General features: G+C 47.9%; 1 protein-coding gene across 1 annotated transcript in view; it reads left to right on the forward strand.

Moving 5' to 3' along the window:
* The window catches only part of LOC144798389 (E3 ubiquitin-protein ligase TRIM39-like), a 231,881-nt gene that overhangs the window by 100,433 nt on the left and 108,020 nt on the right, over positions 1 to 23,428 (forward strand). The window contains exons 2-3 of the mRNA XM_078669229.1: positions 13,307 to 13,402; positions 13,712 to 13,942. Coding sequence (XP_078525355.1) covers positions 13,307 to 13,402; positions 13,712 to 13,942 — 327 coding nt within the window. The remainder of the gene's footprint in view (positions 1 to 13,306; positions 13,403 to 13,711; positions 13,943 to 23,428) is intronic.

Raw genomic sequence — 23,428 nt, forward strand, 5'->3', positions numbered from 1 at the left:
CTTCACAAAGCTCCATTGCGCGAAAAGTACGCGAACTGGAGCGCTGCCCGGTCCGCTGTTACAGATATATATCTTTTTTTAAACGTTAATTTCTCAAAATCCACTGGAGCACATATATTGAGACCTACAAAAGGCACATCGGGCTACCAGTCCCTACAATTTTGCCAAGTTTCGTGCAAATCCATTCAGCCGTTCGGGCTAAAAGTGAGGCCAACCGCCCTATGGAAAACTCAATGTTAAAAACACGTTTTGGGACCCCCCTTTTTTCTCGACCCCCCCTGGACGAACCCCACCCCCAATTTTCAGGGGCTGCTCAGAAACAAAATGTGCCATTTTCCTGAAAATTTCAGCCAATTCCGTCCACAAACGCCAAAGTTATTAGACATAGAATTTTCAAAAATCCCATAGAGAAAAAATCCTAACTATATATACCTACTGGCGACCGCCAGTAGGTAATATATAGATATAGGGCAATCACAGGACATGATCAGGCTTATCTGGTTGCCAGGCATTTTGAACTCAAACATACGGGCAATCCTTGCAATCTCCAATATTATCTTATTGATACAGTCTTTCCATCCAAAAGAGGAGGAGGAGGTGAGGCTAAACTCTGTCTCCTCGAGACAAGATATATATTGGAGCTAGATAGTAAAAATCCCAATGGATTGAATGACAGGGAAGATCTATATACCTGTATTTAATAATTTAGGATTAAATTATTCAGAAATGGCCTGTCCGGATAATGTGCTCCCGAGTAAGATTCTTGTAAAGATATGTGTAACTCAGGGAAATTATGAGGTTGAGCTATAAGTTGTTATGGTATTTTTTATGAAATTTCATGGAATTTCAATGGTTAGTAGCAACTCAGTTTCTGCCTCCGCTCGGCTTCTCAATGGATGAAATTAAATATGTGTGTAGAATTAGAAATAATGTTTTATGATTCTTTAATTATATATTTGCACTTTAGGCGGTTTTTGCACATTTTGCACTATCCCAATATATTCGCAAGTGGTGTATCGTGGTGGTTCAATGGTGCTTATCTGCCAGTGTCGTTGCATCGCCCCTGTGATGGCTCTGTGACGTAGGAACTGGCCCTGTGGGATGTCCCAATCTGTAATGAATTCTTCGAATGGAAGAAGCTCCCCGTCTCTATACAAATCCCGAACCTTTGTTGCCCCTGCCTGTACCTAGCCATCGAATCCTCCCCATTGTCCCCCATGTGGTAGCGCCCTAAGCGTCACCAGTGGCAGTTCCGGTGAGTAGGGGTATTTGGTCTGGGTCCTCTGGAGGCATCTGCTCCAGCATCGCTGTATCACTCTATGCTCGTTGGTATGTATGTGTTGTGGCTTTGCAATCCTAATTAGTGTTCAGTGCGCTAAGAGATGCGAACGCCACCACTGCTCTGTCACTTTCCTGTTGAGTTTCCTCGTCTGTAGGCAGGTTCATCGTTTTCCCACCTTTTCCTCCATGTCTGGTCCTGCCTCTATCCTGTCCCTCGCGTCTTTGGTCCCCACCGTCCTGTGGATCATGCTGGTTGATCCACTCCCACACCTCTTGCGGCGTCGTGAAGAACTTGGTCCCACCTGCGATCGACAGTCTTAATTTGGCCGGAAATACCATTGAGTACTGTATGTGCAGCTGTCAGCCTCTGTTTGGCAGAGACATATGACGCTCTTTGTTTCTGGACCTCCCAAGAGATGTCCAGGAAGATCCTGACCACGCTGTTTGCCAACTTGAGCTGCCCTTTCTCCCGAGCCTGCCTCAGCACATGGTCTCTGTCCTGGTAGAAGAGCAAACGTGCCACCACCGGCCTCGGCGGCCTTCCTGGCTGAGTTGCTCTTGCAGGGACCCTGTGTGCTCGCTCTAGCGCAAACTATTGGTATAACCCCTCTTCTGCCACTTTGGTGTGGATCCAGTGTTCCAGGTAGGCCATCATGTTGTTTTCCTCCATCTTCTTCAGAAGGCCTGCTATGTGTAAGTTATTATGCGTGCTCTGTTTTCGGCGTCCTTCGCCCTAAGTTCCAGAACCTGTACTCACTTCTCAATGTCGGAGAGCCTTTGGTTAGACGCGGTCACTTGGGGTTTTAGGTCATGAACCTCACCCTCCATTGCAAAGACTCGATCTGCTAGCTTCCGATGGTTTGCCCTCAATAGGCCCAAGTCTACTCTTAGGGTGTCAATTTTGGTTTCCACTGCTGTCCTTGATGCCTCTATTGCTCAAAGAATGCCCGATAGAGAGGGGTCTTCCAGGGCCTATCTTCCCCCATTTCTGCCCATTGTTCTTGTGGATGTAGACCCCTGGTTCATCCCCCGGCACCTCTTGTTCCTGCTCCTGCTGTTTTGTGCTTTTACTCATGGTGCCCACCTCCTTATGGCGAGATCTGCGTGGTAGTTTTCTTTTGCGTAGTGCGTGGTGGAATCTGACTATATGGTTACCACCACTGTTTGCCTGGTGTTTTGCTGGTTTTCAACTTAGTTGGACTGGGACCCTGCTATTCCGGGCCCCAGTCTATCTGCTTTCTCTATAAAATGGACTCCATGTACTTTAGGTACATACCAGATTGGTTACTGGGTCACCCTTGTGAGCCCCTGTATATGGTACCCTAGGTACCCAGGGCATAGGTGCCCCCTAGGCCTACCAGGGGCTGCAGCATGTATTATGCCACCCCCGGCTGGCCTTCCAAACTGACACCACAGGTCTGCAATTGCAGCCTGGGTAAGGTGGTGTAATCACCCCTTACTTAGATATATAGGCTTTCCTGTTTTCAGTTTCTATTTTTGGTAAATACTGGTGGGGGGTTTTCAGTGTTTTCAAGTGATTTCAATACGTTAAAAATAAAGCAGTTATCAGTGGTTACACATTTTTGCGTCATTAAAAACAGCAGAAACAGTGTTTTTCCATTATTTGCTTTCTGCACTGATAGCGCATGGTATATAGCCACTGTACGTATAGTGTATATGAGATCCAAATAGATTTTTGAAAATTAAACTTATTGAAGTACACCATACAATACTTATTCCGTGAGCCTTGGTCATGTCTGCTCGCTCTTTCCTTCCTAAGTAAACTTCCCTGAAAAGGCCCTCTCAACATTGTCTCTTGAGAAGAGCAACGCCAAAACAGCCAGTAAACAATGTGTTAACTCTGGCCACTAACATAGCTTTCCATGCCAATACTAGTGCACTTGAAGATTGCGATTCTCAAGGCAGGGTCTGCAACAATTGCATTGAGCTGAGTTACTGAAGCGGTCAAAAATGAAGCAGCACCTTTAAAACTACAGAGGAAATTCCTCTTTAAGGAAGAGATCTAGAACTTTTTTTTAATATATCCACTACAGCAGTTATGTTTTCCTGTAAAAAGGAAAGAATGCAGTAGAGTGTACTTTTTTCACATCACTATTAATATGCGACCAAAGATCCTCACATTTCTTGCCTTTGGCATCACTCATCAAAAATTATGTAAATGGTTGCCACATGGGTAATATAGCATTCATAGCCCCTTGGACTGAGAACAATCAGCTAAGGTACACAGTTGGGATGACTCTTTCTTTGAGGCCACACAAAGCATGAAATGATAAATATTTGCATTTTAGTTCCTGTGCATAAGAAAACAGTGCACCAAAATGGACTAAAAGTCAATAGCATTCCTTATTAACTCTGAAGATTATCAAGAAGCTTACAGCATACTATCTAACAAGTGGCAAGGATCTCTTACAGGGAAGCACTGCAGCTCAGCTATCAATTTTGACAGGTCATCACACAAAATGTTCGTATACATAGCAGGAATCACTGCAGATACGAACAATATCACTCCAATCTTTGTTGATCTTGGAAACAACCTTTTTTGCAGAGCATTCCAAGTGACACTGCGTTCCATGTTTTCAAAGTCTGGTGTCAAGTTTTCACCACTATTCGAGATGCTTGGTGATAGTGCTCTTTTCACATATACTTGTCACTTTACCCTGCATTGAATGTTTAAAGCCTGAGGCGTTGGCAATTCACCTACTATCAGTACTGACTCACTAGAAACTGGGGGCTGAAGTATTAAGGGTTTTTACCCACTCTCTGTGGGTAAATGTGATAACACATATTAGGAAAGATTCTTATGAAACCAGCCATTTTACCTATCAGTAAAAGAATCAAACACAGCTAAAATATCAAATAGGATTTTGATATTTCCTGATTCTCTACAGTTTATAAAATAATTAAACAAAACCTAAAACATGCTTCTAAATCCTTCATCTTTAGACCAAAGACAACAAAACTGAAAAAAAGAAAAAGGAAGAAAACAATATTTTTGTGATATCCCTAAACAACAAAACTCAAGCAGAATAATGTTAGCCCAGTCTTTCTTACTGCTAGCATGTATAACAAAGTTACATTGTATTGGCCCCTTCAGGAAGGAAAAAAAAAGACTTACTCTCTTTTTCCTTTCTTTGAATGGCATTTAGTTTGTGGTTGTGCAGGTTTTTTTTCAGTGTTTATATGTTTTCACTGGTGAGGGCTATTTCTCTTTCAGTGGGGTTTTATCAGTTATTTTAGGTTTAAACCTAAAACCGGACATCCTGGATATAGCATACCTATAGCTATATACAAAGAATCGTCACTACTTACAAGCCCTTGGAAGGCAGAAATGACGAGGAGTAGACCCGGAATTTGCTGATGCAAAGTTTAAAGTAGTTTTATTATGCCCAGTGCGTCCACTATGACGCGTTTCGCTTCCTCACAAAGCTTGATCACATGACATACTACGTGCATTACTGAAGGGCTTTTTAAAGTGACAGTGCAACAAAAAAAAATCATCATGACGAATGCATCTACATTGATAGGCATAAAGGTAGAAAGAGTACTGTGCAAAGTACCGCATTGTTACTATATACAATAAAATACTGTTAAGTAATATAAAACATCACGAGAGCAGTGCTATGGGGCTCATAAAATATGTTTAAAAATATATAGTGTATAGAAATAGTTATATCAGCAAGAGCAAAGGTGGAAAAATACAATCCCAGTCACACCTATCTCCAATTCTTTTTGATAGCTGATATCTAGTTACCCATACATATGGCCCACCTACATAGCGCAAAGAAGAAATATTTCTTCCTCCCGAATTGCACAGTACCCGAAAAATACATTGAATTAATGTATCATACAACCTTAATTAAGGCCCGTTGATTTCATAAAGCCCACAGTGGGCAATAGATATGCATAACATTTCTGGAATTCAAATTCCAAATCGTCTGCGGATTTTGTTCCAGACCGAGAAGGCCGAGTGTATAACCTTAAATGTAACTTTCTTGTAGTAGCTTGGTTCGATGTTGCTAACCAAGCGATTACAAGCAGTCTCTCCAAGAAGTAACTCAAAGATTGAGGGTCTTGAGTGTTCTGGCACCAAAGTCTTCCCAGCAGATATTAATGGACACATGTGCTGTAGGAGTGCAGCCCAGTGATACAACAGCAGAGAGGGCATGCCCCAGCCACCCCTTAGTCTAGGGAGTATCATCCACTTCATCTCCCTCTGTGCTTTGTGGTAGCCCCACAAAAACCTTGAACACGCCCTTTCGGCGCTTAAAGTACAGTGTGTTGGGAATTCAATGGGAATAGAGCGGAATAAGTAAAAACAAATCGGGAATATAGTCATTTTGATTACGTTGGAACGCCCATGGAGTGAGAGATGAAGGTGGTCCAATCTCTCCAGTGAGTGAACAGCCCCGAATCGTTCGGGTAGATCGTAAACTGCCGAAAGAGCAGGGCATACCTCTGTTGTGAAAATGGCAACGATGTCGGCGTATGCCAGTGTTTTATAGGCTACTCCGTTGACCGATGCTCCCTTAATCCTTAAGCTATTATCTAGTTTGCTCAGAAAGGGATCAATATAGATTGAGAATAAGAGCGGAGAGCAGGGGCAACCCTGGGGGGTGCCCCTGCATCACTGACGTACACCCTGGGACAGGTCATAAAGTTAAGAACTTCCATCCACATGCGGCGGTGGAGGCAGACATGGCGACCCCCTGGCCACTGCCTACTGTGATCTGTCAGACCTGTAAGCTGCCACTTACAGAGATCAACACAGAAGAGTGTGTCAGGTGGGAATGGGATGGTCTACACCGTTGGGTACGACTGCAATGCTTCTTTGCCCCGTCCATTCCCATGGTGCGCAACCCATTGCTGCCTGCCCTGCAGGATGATGGCGCCAGAGCAAGAGCACACAAGTGGAAACTTGCTCAGACATCCAGTATTCTTCTGAATTTCAAGTCTCCAGGTACCAGCAAAAGGCTGCAGATGCTTGCCTGCCTGCGCAAAGTTTGCCGACCTCTACCCTGATGGGCAATTTCTTCCACCTTTCGCACTGAATGAGTCCTCACTCCTCATGCACTGAAATATTGTTTTATCACCAGATCCACACCACATGCCGTGCACTGCATGACACATTTCTTGAACCTCCGCCCATATTACATGCCATTAAGCACATTTTGACAAATACCTCCTCCTGCAGGCTCCGGTTATGTGGGACAAGAACCCCATCTGCACCCTCAGCAGCCCATGATGTCTGTGCCATGACCTCAGATTCCCCCGTCTCGTGGATGACCAGAGGAAGTACTCCTGCGAACAGACTGCGCCTCTCTCGCCTAATTACGTACTGAGACATTTTAAGTTCCACCATCAAATGTATTGTACTGTGAGAAGATGGCCTGGTATATGCTGTCCACTAATTAAAGTGGGCAGCCTGTACTAGTCCAAACAACCCTTATGGTGATTTAAGAGGTCAAAGATAACCTAAAAAAGCTATCCAAGTGGTAGCTGTGGAGAGCAACCTTCAGGCTTAGTCTTGAAGGAATGTTCAGCAGCTTGTTTTACCAGAATGCAACATTATAGTATTGGTTAAATGTAAGGAGAACCACACAGTAGTTATAAAAATATGTATTTATTTATATAACATGATTTAAGTATGACAGTATCTTCTGCACGAAAATACTCACAAAGCATACAATACTGTAGCTCAGAAACAATAGTAAATAGTACTAATACACAGTTGGCTCCAGGGGGAGACCAAACCATATACTAAAATAGTGGTATAAGAACCACAACTTTAGTCAAGACAGTGTCTAGAGGATGTAGATTCGCTGGGACCCCAAGGAACCACCCAGGGTGAGTAAGTAGGGACCCCACGGAGGACGGGTGCAGTGTGGGAACATGACCGTGTGCACCATACAATTCTATGGGAGAGTCCTGATTGCAGTTTTAAAGTTTAAGGACCCTTCTAAGTGGACTTCGAAGAAACCCTGTGGAACTTAGGAGGCTGGAGGGCCACCCCACCCTTGAAAACCGAGGTACCAGAGTGACCTATCCCAGGAAAGCCAGGTGCATAAGTCTGAAGTGGCGTCAGTACCTGCCGTCGATCTCTATGGAGGACTTCGAAGAAGAGCCACTGCTGGGAAGAAGAAAAGTGTCCATCGGAATCCAAATTTGGATTCTTGGTGAGTACATGAAAGCAGAGGGGACAGAGTCTGGGTCACTCAGGAGTGACCAGGGGCTCGGTAGACGAATGCCCACCGATGTTGTGTGCTTCAAGTGCGTTGAGGGGGTTCTTGACTCTGCAGCCATAGGGATCAGGAGATGTTGAGGACAACCAGGATCCGGATGCGAGCTGTCCCACAAAGGATGTTGAGTGCTGAGGGGTCAGTGTCCGGCTGGAACACCAATAAGACATGGTAGGGGCAAGCCACGCAGAAGGTCAAGGAAGGTTACTGTTCAGACAAACGAGGTCCTGGAGACTCACCAAACACAGGGGAGTCAGAGCAGGCCTGGAGCAACTAGGGGAGCAGTGTTGACCCTCAAGAGAATCCACAGGCTGGAGGCACAGGAGTCGTGAGGGGACCTCGAGCAGTTTCACAAAGCAGCAGCCCACGGAGCACTCTGTGCTAGGAGGCCAGAGTTCTTTTTAGGAAATGGTGCCAGAGTTTAGGGCTACTCGGAGCCCAGTGCACTTGTTTTTAAAACACCAACAAGCATATGCACTTGCAAAAGTACGCAGTGCACAGAGGTACAGGTATTGCAGCCCCCATGAGGGATTCTGACCTCAAACTTGGTAAGAGGGCAGCTCAAACCTCAAGCGACTTGAAAACCACCTCCTGTGTTGCTGGAGCCTTCGGAGTCCGTAAACGGTGAGGAGCAGCAGGCTGGTCAGTTTAAATGTGGTGCCTGCGGTTGCAGGGGAGTGACTAATTCACTCCAAAGGAGATATCTTCTGTTGTCCTTGATGCTCCACAGGTCCGGCACGGAGCCTGTAAGGTGCACTGGAATAGACAATGCTTTGGACGGAGAGGGAGACGAAGTCGGGCCCAAACGAAGTCCAGTGAAGTACAAAGTGTCAAGACAGTCGAAGGTCAGTGGTTTCTTGATTGAAATCTTACCCACCTCGAATCTAGGGTCCTACAGTCAGGTAAGCCCTTTTGTTCCCACTGGAGAGGGTTGGACAGAGTCAGGGGACCCTCCCAGGAGAGGGTCTGGACAGTCGGGAGGTTACTCCCATGTCCTTTGTCCAGTTTCGCGCCAGAGCAGGAGCCAACGGCTCCCAGGACTGGTTTGAACTGGACTTACCACAGAGACACCAAATGTGCCACTCATGCAGATCTTCAGTCTCTGCCAAGCGCACCCACCCAGGCCTAATACACTAAATCTTGTCTGGGAGGTGGTCACACCTCCCTGTGAGAGGATGCCTATTGTTCTGCCTTCCCCTGCTCGAGCTTGGCTAAGCAGCTGGAGGGCAGAAATGTGTCTCTGGTTGGCAGAAATCCTTTTGGGCTGCCCGGGACTAGAAGGCTGGTACCGGGAACACCAGGGACCTCACAAAGCTCATTTCTGAGAGGTGGAGCCATACCTCCCACACTGGTTACCGGTGTGGGGTTATGATTCCACAATGTTTGACACCAAACACAATAGGGTTACTTTCAGCCGTTTTGGAGTTGGACACTACGCAGTCGCATAATTCCACTCTACATGTCGTAAATGGCTGCAGCACTAACAATGCGGGAGAATGGACTCTGTAGGCTGCAGGGGTGTCCTGCTCAAGCAGTGGCACCCTCCCACCTAGAACCAAGCACCCTGTCTTCAGGATTGTCAAGGCCTACTATAAGGGTGACTCATAGGTTTTAAGTGTAGTGACCCTTAGATATAGCAAACCTATATCTTAAGTAAGTGGTGCATGCACCAACTTACACAGGCTGCAATGGCAGGCCTGTAGTTCCATTTTTCATGACCTCTCATGGGTGGCATAATACATGCTTCAGCCCATGTGAGGCCTCTGGGGTACCTTTGCCCTGGGTACATGTGTACCCTATACTAGGGACTGACAAGGGTACCCCAGTATCCAATCTGGCGTGTACCTAAGTTCAAGATATAACAGTTTAGGGAGAAAGCAGATAGACTCAGGTCCTAATTTCCAGGATCCCAGTCAGACTAGTCAAAATAGTATAACATGAAGGAAAAATTGTGTGTAACCATAAGAAGCAGATCCTACTTTCCTACATACACTGATACAGTTACCGAGCCACTTTGTTGACTGGTTGAGGGGACCTGCTCCCATATTTGAGTTCTGGTTGCAAGATGCAGCCTATTGCCAGGAGCAACTGGCCGGCTATTGAGAACTAATAAGGCCGACATCTCGCCCTAAAGACATCTGGGAACCATTGCTATCGTACTTATGACAATGAAACTCCCCACCTTGATCACCTGCAAATGTGGTCTAGCCTGCTGGTACTTGCCCCCTGATCCTGCAGTGGCAACACCTCTATAGGCGTGTAGGAAGGTGGAATCTGACTATATGGTTACCCCCACTTTTTTTCCTGGTGTTTTCCTGGTTTTCGACTTAGTTGGCCTGGGACCCTGCTATTCAGCGCCCCAGTCTGTCTGCTTTCTCTATAAAATGGACTCCATGTACTTTAGATACATACAAGATTGGTTACTGGGTCACCCTTGTGAGCCCCTGTATAGTGTACCATAGGTACCCAGGGCATAGGTGCACCCTAGGCCTACCAGGGGCTGCAGCATGTATTATGCCACCCCTGGTTTGCCTTCCAAACTGACACCACAGGCCTGTTCTCACAGCCTGGGTAAGGTGGTGTAATCACCCCTTACTTAGATATAGTATACCTGATGTTAAAAATTGTCCAAGTATAACTTCTCGAAAAGAATTTTATTCTGAAGCTACTGGACAATGTTAAAAACAGTTGTGGGATACTAGTGTTGGTTCAAATGACCAACAGTATCTAAGTGAATGGAAAATAGCGGTCTGACGATTTTTAACATCACTAATCCTTTTTGTTTTTGCACCACACTCACAAAAAAGAACCCGCTCCACTGTAATCAGGGGTCGCAGCACACCCGGATGGCACTCGGCAGTCCGGGTGGGAACCCGATGATAAAACATGTCACCAACCAGGTTGGTGAGTGAGGGGTCTTTTAACAAAACAATATTTTTCTTTTGTTACATCTCCATCTCCCTACATCCCATTCATGGCCATTGATGTGGTCCAATGGTGATACTCCTTTTGTTGTTTATTTAGCTTAGGGCCCAGGGGACCAGGAGTACCTCCTTCCACCTCCGTGGAAAATCCCTTACTCTCTCCATTTGTTATTTACGCACTGTTCTATGATATAGCCATACCATATACTCTTAAGTGCATTATAATCCTCGCGGTTAATGCTAACTTTGGTTTGGCTTCATCAAAACATGTTGTGTAAGGTGTCAAACACTTTGGAATACTACCCCCCTCCCCCCCGCTAGTTCTGGCGATGAGAGTAGCATGCCACCCTTTAGAGGGAGAAGACATGTAGTTACTGGTTTACCCGGTTAAAGTTAAACAGAGCCTCAGCATCACAAAATGGATGCTGCTGCCACAGACACGAGTCTGACCTCCTGTTGCTGGACGAAACTCCGGCAGGGTAGGCCTGGACAATAGGTTTCCTGTCCAGGGAGGTGCTGGCACCTCCCCAGACAGGGGTTTTGTGTATTGGGGCAGGGAGGGCTGCATTCAGTGAATGCTTCTAGACACTGCCTGGGGCACAGAAGGTGCTCCATGCATAGCCCAGTTCAAACCTGATGCTGGGGCACACAGCCCCAGCTCTGGCGTGAAACTGGACAAAGGGAAAGGGGTGTAATTACCCCCTTCTCAGGTCCACCCATAGGAGGGACCTAGCCAGGCAGTCCAGCCCCCATCCTTAGTATAAGTATAGGAGCTGTGTCCCTAGGACTTTAGATTACCCTGGACGAATCTTTGAAAGACATATCCTGGACCTTCGACATTCCATTTCGACTGGAAGACGGAAGCTATCTCCCTTGTGGTCAAGGAGTGACCACCCTGTGCAAACAGGCACCAACAGCAACTTCGCCGGTCTGTATTGTCGAGGCTCCTCTCGGATCCCGAAGACTCTGTGACTCAAGAACTGGACTTGCAGACTTCTCTGACCACGACCCACATCCACAGCAAAGCTGAGACACGTGGCGGACATGAGAGACGTGGGCCCGGAAATCTTGGAAATCCTGCATTTTGCTACCTGTACTCCCTTCCTGAAGCCTCAGTAAGTTGTGCATTGGGGTACGAGAAGCCTCAGCCTCGAGCACCATTTGCACCGAAGCCCAGGCCCTCACACTCCGCGAGTGTCCCGTGGGCCCCGCCTTTGCATTTGAGCTCGACGCTTCTACCCGGTACCTTGCCCGTTGGCTTGTGAGCCCCCTGAAGACCTTCCTTTGAATTTAACTTGCTTTCCTGGTTGCTCCATGCTTGCTCCAGCTTCCCTGAAAAGGAGAAGCTCCACAGACCTTGCTGGTCTGCAACAGAGCCAATCTCGACATCCTGCGTGGGTTGTGGTTGCCAAGGCTTGTTGGGTCCAATTCAGATACCGACACCGCAGTCATCTAGATCCATCGTGGGACAGCTCGAATCCAGCACCTGGTCATCGCCGATGCCTCCTGGACCTCGTGGCTAAAGAGACAAACTCACCTTCTTCACCTTTAAGCACCCCGACATCGCCTGGTTCCTTCCTGGTACCTTCCTGGTACCTTCCTGGTCACTGGCTAGTGACCCAGACTCTGTCCCCTCTGCTTTCAGGTTCTTCTCATCTCCGATCCACCCTTGGATCCACGTGGACACTTTTCCTCTGGTCGCCTGCAGCACTTCTTTGCAGCTCTCCATAGAAAACAATGACGAAACCCGACACGAAAAGACACCTATGCACCCGGCTTCCTTGGGTGAGGTAACACGAGTACTCCGGTGCTCCCGTGGGTCTTGACTCCCAAAGTGTCCGAGTTTAAAAGGGTTCCATCCTAGTCCATCCGGAAGTGTCCTTAAATTGTATATTTGTAACTTTTACGATCTCCATAGAAAGTCAATGGTAACCCGCTGCTGTGTTTAGACACTGCACGCGTCTCCCGTGGGCTTCCTCCTTCCTAACCTTTGGTTGATTAGTGTAGCCCCAGCGATTCCACAGGCCCAAGGCCTGCTTTCTAATTCTCTCGTGGTACCACTTTCTTAGTATTTGGTTTGTGAGGTCCCTAGGGCATAACGTATACTGTCAACTTATCGTATATTTACTGTGTGACTTGTATTGTATTTTTACCTCTGACCTCATAAAGAGTGCAGAGGGGTTGTGTTTAGATTAAATACATATACATTTGATCTATACCTTGTGTGGTGTCCTTTTATTTGGTATTCAAGGGATTATAAATGGTAAAACAACTTGCTTAACTCGCCTACTGAAGTCTTAGCCTAAAGACTGCTGGTTCATGCTACCACTAGGATAGCTTTCTATAAGGTTGACTTTACAACCACCATCAATAAGGGTTGATTAGACTGGTGCAAGGTGCCCACTAGAACTAGTGGACATCATATGCCAGGCTAACTTCTCACAAGGTGCACCTGTATTATCGAGGAGCGTTTGGCTCCCCCGATGTGTGGTGCTGCATTGGAGGAGTCCTATATAACTTTACATTTTGGAGGGGCCTGGGCTGCACTAAGCTTTTATCTTTAATTCACCGATTCAGTAACATTGTCAGACGATCTCTCTGTTTCTCACCATGGGATACTGTTCTGCTCTTTTTGAACTGACCTTCCACCCCCCCAAACCCTCCTTCCTTCCCCCCATTTATGGTTGATTGTTCAAGGCCCTCGCCTCTATGTTGTTCTTTATATCGCATGCCAATAAACAAATCATTTAAAAGAAAAAGTATTTTTGACTCTCCCATCTTCAATGCTGTTGTCTAAGTTCATTTCACAAGAAGATAAAATGTTGCTGTTTCGATGTTTTCTAGGAAAAGATCCAGAAACGCTTGGACATACTAAAGAAGAGCTTGGGAAATCTTACCAAGTTTAAAAGTGAAGAGGGCATGAGATCTTCAGAAATAAAGGCAGGTGTAATGTACCTTCTTTTTAAACCGCTGAGATACAACTGTATATTTTTAGATTAAATAAACATTACCCGTTGCATGTTGTTACCCTGGATACAGCTCTTTAAAAGCTCCATTAACATAACATAACATTACATAACATCTGATTTATTTTGTGTTACATTAAAGTGAAGGTTCTAGGAGAAATGCCCATGACATATATCAACACTCTGCCTAGGTTTCAAAGATCAGATATTCATTTGTGGTTCATCTGAAGTAGTAATTACATGGATTTCTCTCTATTTCACTGTGTGTATTATTTTTAATCAGGCAAAAATCAAAGCTGAGCGAGAACAAATTGAGTCTGAATTTGAAAAACTTCACCAGTTTCTGATAACGAAGCAGCAAGCCCTTCTTAAAGTACTGGAAGAGGACGAGAAGGAGATAGAGCAGAAAATGGAGGAAAACCAGAGCAGACTGTCAGGTCAGGTGTCAGACCTTAAGGAGCTGATAGCAGAAATGGAGGCAGCGCTTATTAAGCCAGCCTGTGAATTACTGAAGGTAAGGCTCCTCTTTTAATTACACTGCATGCCATTGTATTCAGCTGTGCTTCCTTGGTAGTAACCATTAATGTGGTATCCATGTCAGGTCAGTGGTTTGAACCATTACAAATAGGTAGGAGGAGTTTCATGCATATCCTCTGTAGCTTTCCCCTGCACCCCAAACCCTTTCCAACTATGAGGGCACCCTCTCCTTTCATGAATAAACAGTTCCGCACATGTACACCAATCTATCTCATTACCCCACTGCTAAATGGTAAGAAAGGCGAACGTCAGCGCCTAGCTATATTATAGCAATCCACTACCAAGCCCACATTACAGAACATGTCTGTTGAAGGGCAGTCGGCATAAATGCGTGGGCATAAACGCAGACGCTGGTACCGGAAACCAGGATTCGAGCCTCAAGGTCGCGTCCACATCCAGTGATTCTGGGCAAATCACTTAATCTCCCCGTGCCTGAATGTGTAATGTAAATACGGTGCTCATGTAAAGCGCTCCAATACCTTTGGGTTGAGTTCGCGCTATATAAAACATGCAAAAAAAAAGGGTGCTTCCGTTTCTCCCGCAGACCCCCAGCACCTCCAGTACATTATTAATTATATTCTTGTAAATTTGGGATATGCCGTCCTTACTACAGGCTCTGTCTGTGTTCGATCCTCTAGAGGTTTAATATCTTCCGCCTTCCGGTCTTGTGGAATCCCGCTGCAGCAGGTCTGAGATGTAAGTAACGGAACCACTCATTCCAGCACCGGCATTACATCCTCCTTCCTAAGCATCTGGAACGCCTCATGTGCTGTACTTTTGAGAACATTATCCTCTCCACTTCTGTATTTGGGAGGGAGGAAAGGGGGGCAAGCAGCACCGACAACCATTTGTGTGTGTAAACGGCCGCTTTATTGGAACAGGTGCACATTACACTTTATTAAAAATTGGCACTTTGCCTCACAAAACTAAAACCTCTCTAAACATCGAATTACCTGACCCCTTGACATTTCCTCTCCCCACCCCTACGATCCCCACATGATAAAAAAAAACACCCTGCAACATACAATACATAACTTCCAATACATTAAATAATACAACATTTTATCACATAACATTAGAACTCCTACCCTCCCAAGACCTACAATCCTATCTGCCTTTCTGCAACTGTAACTAACGACCCTCTAATGTAAACTTCCAAACTGCTTGACCTTTCCCCGCTCCTGTTCACCAACTCCCCAAACTTAAGGATAAACTACCAAACTCCAGCCAAACTTTGCAAACTTCAAAAACAATTCCGCCAGCACCTGTTCCAAGTGACAACATTACAATAACATAACCCCTATGTACCTGTTCTAACAGAAGCCCCTATCCAAAAACCTGCTAAAAACGCCTCCCACAAAAACCTTAAGTCCAGGGAGGGTGGGCGGGGCCAGAAAAACCGGACTACAGCGTTCCCAGCCACCAGGTCACCAGAACCTAAAATGGTGGCTGGGACAGCGCTGATACCCTAAAAGCAGCAAAATGGCTGCTCCCTGCTCGCCCCCCCTCCCCCTCCCAAATCTGCCCGGGGGGCAGACCTCGCGATGCTCGACTGACCCCCAAACCCTCCGTGGTAGGGAGGAAAGGGGGGCAAGCAGCACTGACAACCATTTGTGTGTGTAAACGGGCGCTTTATTGAAACAGGTGCACATTACACTTTATTCAAAACTGGCACTTTGCCTTACAAAACTAAAACCTCTCTAAACATCGAATTACCTGACCCCTTGACATTTCCTCCCCCCACCCCTACGATCCCCACATGATAAAACAACCCCACCCTGCAACATACAATACATAACTTCCAATACATTAAATAATACACAATCTTATCACATAACATGAGAACTCCTACCCTCTCAAGACCTACAATCCTATCTGCCTTCCTGCAACTGTAACTAACGACCCTCTAATGTAAACTTCCAAACTGCTTAACCTTTCCCCGCTCATGTTCACTAACTCCCCAAACTTAACGATAAACTACCAAACTCCAGCCAAACTTGGCCAACTTCAAAAACAACTCCGCCACCTAGGAAAAGGCGGAAGGGTAGGTGATTACACCGCCTCCACCTTTTCTTGCCCCCCCGCCTCCATTAACAGTCGCCCTGATGCCTCTCACCCATGGTTCCTCACTCCCGACACACACCCAACAACCTGGACAAAACCTCCCGTAATTCTAACAGATAAAGGTCCATGCCCATGCGGGAAAGGTGAACCCCGTCACCCCGAAACAACTCTGGCGCATCGTACCTAATGTCCCGATGCCAAACCCGTGAAAACCCCAAGTGCCTACAAAAACGAACCATCTCCATATTGATCTTCCTCCTGGCCTGAGGCTTCACCACCCCTCTCCAGACCCTCCGCGGAACAAACTCGGTCCAGACCACCGTACACTCAGACCACCGCCTCTTAATTTCCTCCAAGTCCTTTTTCATGGCCCTCATCAAGACCAACCCCGTCTCCTGAACCATATAATTCTCACCCAAATGGAGAACCAACACATCAGGACATCTACCCGCTACCAACAAACAGTTAAGCATGCCCACCAACTCTTTCCAACGCATACCCCCTCTCTCAAACCAACTAACCTTAAAAACAGTAGGATTAAACCCAAAATTTTCCCCCAAATAACTGTCCCGGGCTTGCACCTGAGCCTGTTTGACAAATCAGTGGCCCACTATCCACACTGCCATATCACGGGGGTGAGGGGACCAGCCACGGAACCTGAAACGAGAAACAAGAGTAAGTACACAGGCCACAAAAACAACCACGCTATTATTGGTCAACCTCGCCGGGCACATATCGCCTGTAACAATCGGACTACCACCTCCCCAAGCGCATGATGTCCCCTCGCCCCCACCCCCGTCTGTGCGCCTCCGACGCTGCGCCAATGCGAAACGAGTACGTGCCGTAATTCCTCCCATCCACCCCCAGCAAAGCCAACGTTTTCCGCAACACTGCCAACAGCTGCGATCCTGTCACCCCCTGCCCATCCGTGTGCCGAAAGACCAACCCCTCCGCTGGTTCCCTCGCCCGCCATAGCAACCCCCACCGTACCGGGCACACCTCCTCCAAGGCCACCTTCCCCAACGATACCCACCTACCAACACTCCTCTGGTCTGTCTTAGACTTCCGCAACCAAAGGTGCACCTCCTCCCCTCCAAAAGCCACCTCTGACCACCTTATCCCAGTACCTTTTCTCGACCCTAGCAACTCAGACACTCGAAAGGCCCCCGCGAACATCCACGCCATTGAGGTAGTGAACAAGCAAGCCTCCCCCACATCCCTGCAAACCAAAGGCAAGGCTCCTACCACCCTCCCCAACATAGCCCACAACAAGGGTAGCCGAACCTGACCCAACTTCCCACACTCCTGGGCCCAACCTTCCAGCATCTGCGACCCGAGCTCGCCTGCGGACGGTGCATAGCCCCACAAGAGTTTGCCCATGAAGGCCATACCCGACAGCTTGCCCGCTATCGTGATCCACGTGAGGCCTTTGCCGATGAGCGTCAGGATAAATTGTATAACATCCTCCTGTCTCTCCTGCCCTGGAGCCCGCCATTGCGCCCCTGACGCCACAAACTCCCCCCATGCAGACACATACGTTGTCCTCGTCGACTCCGCCAAGGAACCTAGAACCAGCTGCAACATCCTGTGTATACCACAGCTGCGGAGGCATGCATGTCGGGTCTCGATCCGCGTCCTTGGCTAACCCACGGAATCTCCCCCACTGCGAACGAGACAAAGCATCCGCTATGTCATTATTGATCCCAGGCACGTGCACCGCGCGAAAAGCAATGTCGTGGCGCAGGCAACCCAACACAAACACCCTCAGCAGTTTCAGCACCTGTTCATCCTTGGCGGACTGGCGATTCACCACCAGCACCACCGCCATGTTATCCACATGAAAGGTCACACGTCTGTGGGCCAACACCTCCCCCCTCAGCGAGACCGCCACCACCAGAGGGAAGAGTTCCAAGAACGCGATGCTCCTCCCTCCCCCCGCCCACTCCGGGGGCCACTTCTCCGCACACCACCGCCACTGCCAGTAGAGCCCAAAACCATTGCTCCCTGCCACATCCCAGTCCAGGTCATCCCCCCTCTGCATGGGGACCCCATTAAAATTCTGCAGAAAAAACTGCCACATCCGCAGTTCTTTGCGAATCCCCGCAGACACCGTGGTCTCCCGCTCATCAATGTAATCATTTACCGAGCCACCCTCAGGCCACGACAAATGTTGAATGATGCGAAACTGCCCCACCTCTTTCTTTGGCACCACCCCAATGGGGGACACATTCAAATCCTCCAACGGCCAGTCCTCAAAGGGCCTGTCATGGTTAAGCATTGATAGACACTGTGAAGTAGGAACATTACACGGTATGACTGCTTACATCTAGCATACTACATCTCCCAGCATCCTCGGGTGAAGAGACAGGTCAGTTGACCTGTGTACATAAACTCCTCCCACGCTTCACTCACGGCTTGTCACTCGAGTATTCCTGTGAGCACGAGAGCGAGCGTTGTATTTTCAAGCTTGCTAAGCCCTTCTCACGTTTAGAATTGGATTCCTTCCTGTTTTCTGCCATCGGATCGTTTCAAGGAAACAGAACTTCAGTTTGCCACCGTATGGACACAGCTGTGGGCGGTAATTGACATCAAGCCCAGGCCGGCGTCTTCGGCTGGGTAATTGTTTACTGCTACGCTGTGAGCACGCTGGGTTGCCTCAAAGACTATAGTGCACATTGAGCATTTTTTACTGGAGCATTCACACTCGCTCTGAGATCATCCTGCAGCTGGAAATACTTTCTCTGCTTCACACGAGCGTCCTAGCTCCTAAAGAACCACCGACCCTGATTCAGGATATATACAACTCGTTGGAAGACAATGCATTTCATTTCATCTAAATAACTATTAACCTCTTGGCATACGCGCTATGGAAGCGCTATTTTTTTGTTCGAATTGAAAGCCTCTGTACATGCTTATCGTGGGCACCAAGAAAGTATGATAATCCCCCGGAACAGTTTAGAGTTATGTCGCTAGATGGCGCTCTAAGCTCATAATTGCCCTACATAGCCTCTTCAGCTTCAGATCTGTTTGGAAGTGTGGGGATATTTTGGAAACGACATCATAGGAAGTCTAGATGTTTAATAGCACCAGAAGAACATACCAGAGGATTATCGGATGTAAAATAAGTGCCTCTAATATTTACAACATCAAGACTATTGTTCATATTTTGATTTTGTTTCTTTATTTTTGCTATTTTTGTGACTTTTACGTTGGGAGATGTGCAGGAGCATGTTATGTAAGTTCTGTAGTAGGGGATCTCTGTGTATAGTCATAACCTAGTGAATAGTCCCGCCCATGTGCGTGGACCCAGTAGCAATCAAAAATAATCTCTTAAGGTGTCGAAAAATGCAGAACTGCACAGACACTTAAGAGAGAATTAAAGACAGATAATGCAGCCTATCCACAGGCTACACTGTCCAGTACTTCAACTAGAAATTCCACCAAAAATCCAGAAACAGCACAGCCTGTCCAGATTTCTCTTGCCTTCACAGCAGAAACCCTCTGGAATGATAGAGAGGAAGACATGGACAGACAAGCCCCATAGGCTGCCATTATGTGGCTCAGAACAGGATACTGTGCCTTTAAGAGAACTTTCCAGAACTTCACAGTATCCCAGAATGCACTGCAGGTCCATTTTACTTTCAGTTCTTTTTTCCGGCTCCTGCAAGCAGGACCCTGGAGCATTGAGCTCTCCCTTTTCAAGGGTTTATTGGTGGTTTTTTCACTTTTTTCAAGTTCTTTGAGTACTTTTCCGAAGTACTTTGGTGTTTTTCTTCCTGTTTTTCTTTTGGTGCACTCTTTGATTGTCAATATGCCTGCATTATTTGACAAATGTCCAGAGTGCTCCAGGAAGAAGGCCAAGTCGGACCCACACGAGGTGTGTATCATCTGCCTTCCCTCATCTCATGTCCCAGAGGAGTGTGACATTTGTCAGGGCTTTTCTAGCAGAACCCTGAGGGATAGAATGAAGATCAGACTTCAGGGCCTAGAGGACAGAAGGCTGAAGGCACAAGGTGGGTCTGGAGAGGCTTCCTCTGCCCGTGCTGAGGCTTCTGGGGGGCTCCCCAGGGGCAGGAAGACCAGCAAGTGTCCCCATTCTCCGTCTGTGTCGATTGCACTGACTACGGCGTCGAGAGGGATGACTGCAGTCTGTTCCCCGTTTCCCCAGGGCTCTGGGTCGAGGCGACGTCGACGTTCGGCGTCGAGGGAACTGAACAGACCGCCGTCGAGATCTCCGGTGACTATTTTGTCGTCGTCCTCGTCGGAGTCGTCGTCGAGTATTCGACGTCGAGAGGCCCGGCGTCGGCGCTCGCCATCGAGGCGACACCGCCGTTCGCCGTCGGCGAACAGGAGAAGGTCGTCGTCGAGGGGATCCTTGACGTCGAGGAGAAGATCGCCGTCGAGGCGAAGGAGGTCGCCGTCGAGGCGAAAGAGGTCGCCGTCGAGGCGAAGGCATTCGCCGTCAAGGGAGAGACGGTCGCCACCGAGGAAAAGACGCTCGTCGTCGAGGGGCCATCGCTCGCCGTCCGGTCGCCGTTCTTCGACGCCCAGAAAGCGCAGAAGGAGTTCTGGCACCAGGAGTCAGTCTAGCAGGCGCCAGGTGACTGTGGGAGACTCACCAACGTCCCAGCCTAGAAAAGAAGGCGGATCAACGGGTTCGGTGTACTCAGTGGTGTATACTGTAGGAAGGTGGATATCTGACTATGGTTACCCCCAACTTTTTGCCTGGTGTTTAGCTGGTTTTCGACCTAGTTGGCCTGGGGCCCTGCTATTCAGGACCCCAGACTAATTGCTCTCTCTGTAAAATGGACTCCATGTACCTTAGGTACCTACCTAATTGGATGCTGGGTCACCTTATCAGCCCCTGTACAGTGTACCTTAGGTACCCAGGGCATAGGTGTACCCAGGGCCTACCAAGGGCTGCAGCATGTATTATGCCACCCCTGGCTGGCCATCCAAACTGACACAACTGGCTGCTAAGACAGCTGGGGCAAGGTGGTGTAATCACCCTTTGCTGTAGATATAGTATACCTATATCTAACCCCAAAATGGACACATATATTCCTATAAGTCACTCCTATGGCAGGCCTTATCAATCCTGGAGGCAGAGTGCTTGGAATTATGTGAGATGGTGCTCTAGCATGAGCTGAGCCTGTCTGCAGCTTGCGGAACCAAGTCCTTATAGCTGTTCCATGATAACGCTATACCATATACTCTTAAGTGCATTATAATCCTCGCGGTTATTGCTAACTTTGGTATAGCATTATCAAAACATGTCGTGTAAGGTGTCATACGCTTTGGAATACTACCCCCTCGCCAGTTCTGGCGACGGGGGTAGCATTCCACCCTTCTAGAGGGATAAGAGATGTATGTAACTGTGAACCCCGGTTAAAGTTAAGCAGAGCCTCAGCATCACAAAATGGATGCTGCCACCACAGACACAAGTCTGACCTCCTGCTGCTGGGAGTCCTTCCAGCGAGGGAGGCTTGGACAAAGGGTTTCCGGCCTTGGGAGGTGCTAGCACCACCCCAGACAGGATTTTGTGTATTGAGGTAGGGAGGGCTGAAAGGAATGAGACATGCCTGGGCACACAAGGTGTCCCTGTGCATACCCCGGTTCAAACCAGTTGCTGGGGCACTTTAGCCCCAGCTCTGGCGCGAAACTGGACAAAGGATAGGGGGTGTAACCACCCCCCTTCCTGGTCCCACCCATGGGAGGGACCTAGTCACTAGTACAGCCCCCTTAAGCAGGATAAAGGTAGGAGCTGGTCCCATTCCAGATTAGATTACCTTGAACAACTCTACAAAGAAGAAACTCTGGACTTCGACGTTCTGCTCCACAAAAGACTGAAGAATCTCCCTTGTGGGCAAGGAGTGTCCACCCTGCAACTGCAGGCACCATCAAGCGTCCTAGCGGTTCACTTTGTCGTCCTTCCTGCCGGAACCAGACTTCAGAGCTCGACGAGACCCGGACTCCCAGACCTCTCCGACCTCTACCCACATCTGCAGCACAGCTGAGACCCGTGGGTGCGACGAGACACGTGGGACCGGCCATCTTGAAGAAACTGCACTTCGCTTGGTTGCTGCTCGACGCATTGTCTGGTCACTTGCCGGCTGGCTAGTGACCTCCTAGACGACGATCCACGAAATCTACACTGCTGGTCTGGTTGCTCCAGACTGGCCCTTGCTCCCTTCAAAAAGAGGAGCACCCCGGACCCTCCTGGTCTGCACCAGACGCCTTTTCCACTCACCGCGTGGGTTGCCTTTGCCAAGACCCGTTGACGCTGAATCCGGAACAGACACCGCCGACAGCGAGAACCTGCGTGGGACAGCTCGTGCCTCCATCCTGGTCGTTGAAGACACCTCCTGGTCCACGTGGCTGCAGAGTCAAGCGTCCACTCTTCACCTGATCGCGACAACAACATCTGGTTCCTTCCTGGTTCCACACCGGTCACTGGCTAGTGACTTTGAACATTGTCCCCTCTGCTTTCAGGTCTTCATCTTCCTCGATCCACCCGTGGATCGCTCCGGACAACTTCCTCCTGGTCGCCTGCAGCATCTTTCTTCAAGGCTCCATAGACTTTGACGCGGAAACCCGACACACTTTGACACCTATGCACCCGCAGCCCGTGGGTGAGGTAACAAGAGCATTTCGGTGCTCAATGGAAGATTGACTCTCCTAGTGTCCAGGTATACTGTCGTTTTAGTCGTAACTAGTAGGAACTGTCTTTTACTTACCTTTTCGTAATTTGTTCTGCCCATTGACTTTGTTCCGCATCTCGCATGTGAGTTCACACTCTGCACACGCGTCCCGTGGGCCTCCTGCTACTTTCCTAAGGTTAGGGTAGTGTAGTCCCAGCGATCCTACAGCCTCTGGGCAGCTCCATTTCCTCTATCGATTTCCTTAACCCATTTACTTAGTATATGGTTTGTCGTGCCCCTAGGGCACCATTGTAATTTGTGCAACTTACTGTGTTTTTCCTAAAGAGTATTGTTATGTGCTTAGCCCTCTGATCTCAAAAAGAGTTCAGAGGTGTTTGTTATTAATAAATATATTGTTTATTTTCATACCAACCTGTGTGGTGTCCTTTCATCTGGTATTCAAGGGGTTATATGTGGTAAAACAGCTGGCTTCACATGCCAAAAGAGTTTAGCCTAAGACTGCTTTGTTCATGCCACCATTAGGATAGCTGGTCTATAAGGTTGACTTACAACCAATCACCATAAGGGTTGTTTGGACTGATACAAGGTGATCACTAGAACTAGTGAGCCTCATATATCAGGCCAACTTCTCACATATACCCCTTCTAGACAGAAGTCGGTTATGCCCCCGCCTCCCTTGCCGAGGGGGCTTCCTCCGCGGGCTACCACTCCTCCTTCGCTTCCACCACTTCCACCGC

This window comes from Lissotriton helveticus, chromosome 12 (genome assembly GCF_964261635.1).
Source record: "Lissotriton helveticus chromosome 12, aLisHel1.1, whole genome shotgun sequence".
In the NCBI taxonomy this organism is placed as follows: domain Eukaryota; kingdom Metazoa; phylum Chordata; class Amphibia; order Caudata; family Salamandridae; genus Lissotriton; species Lissotriton helveticus.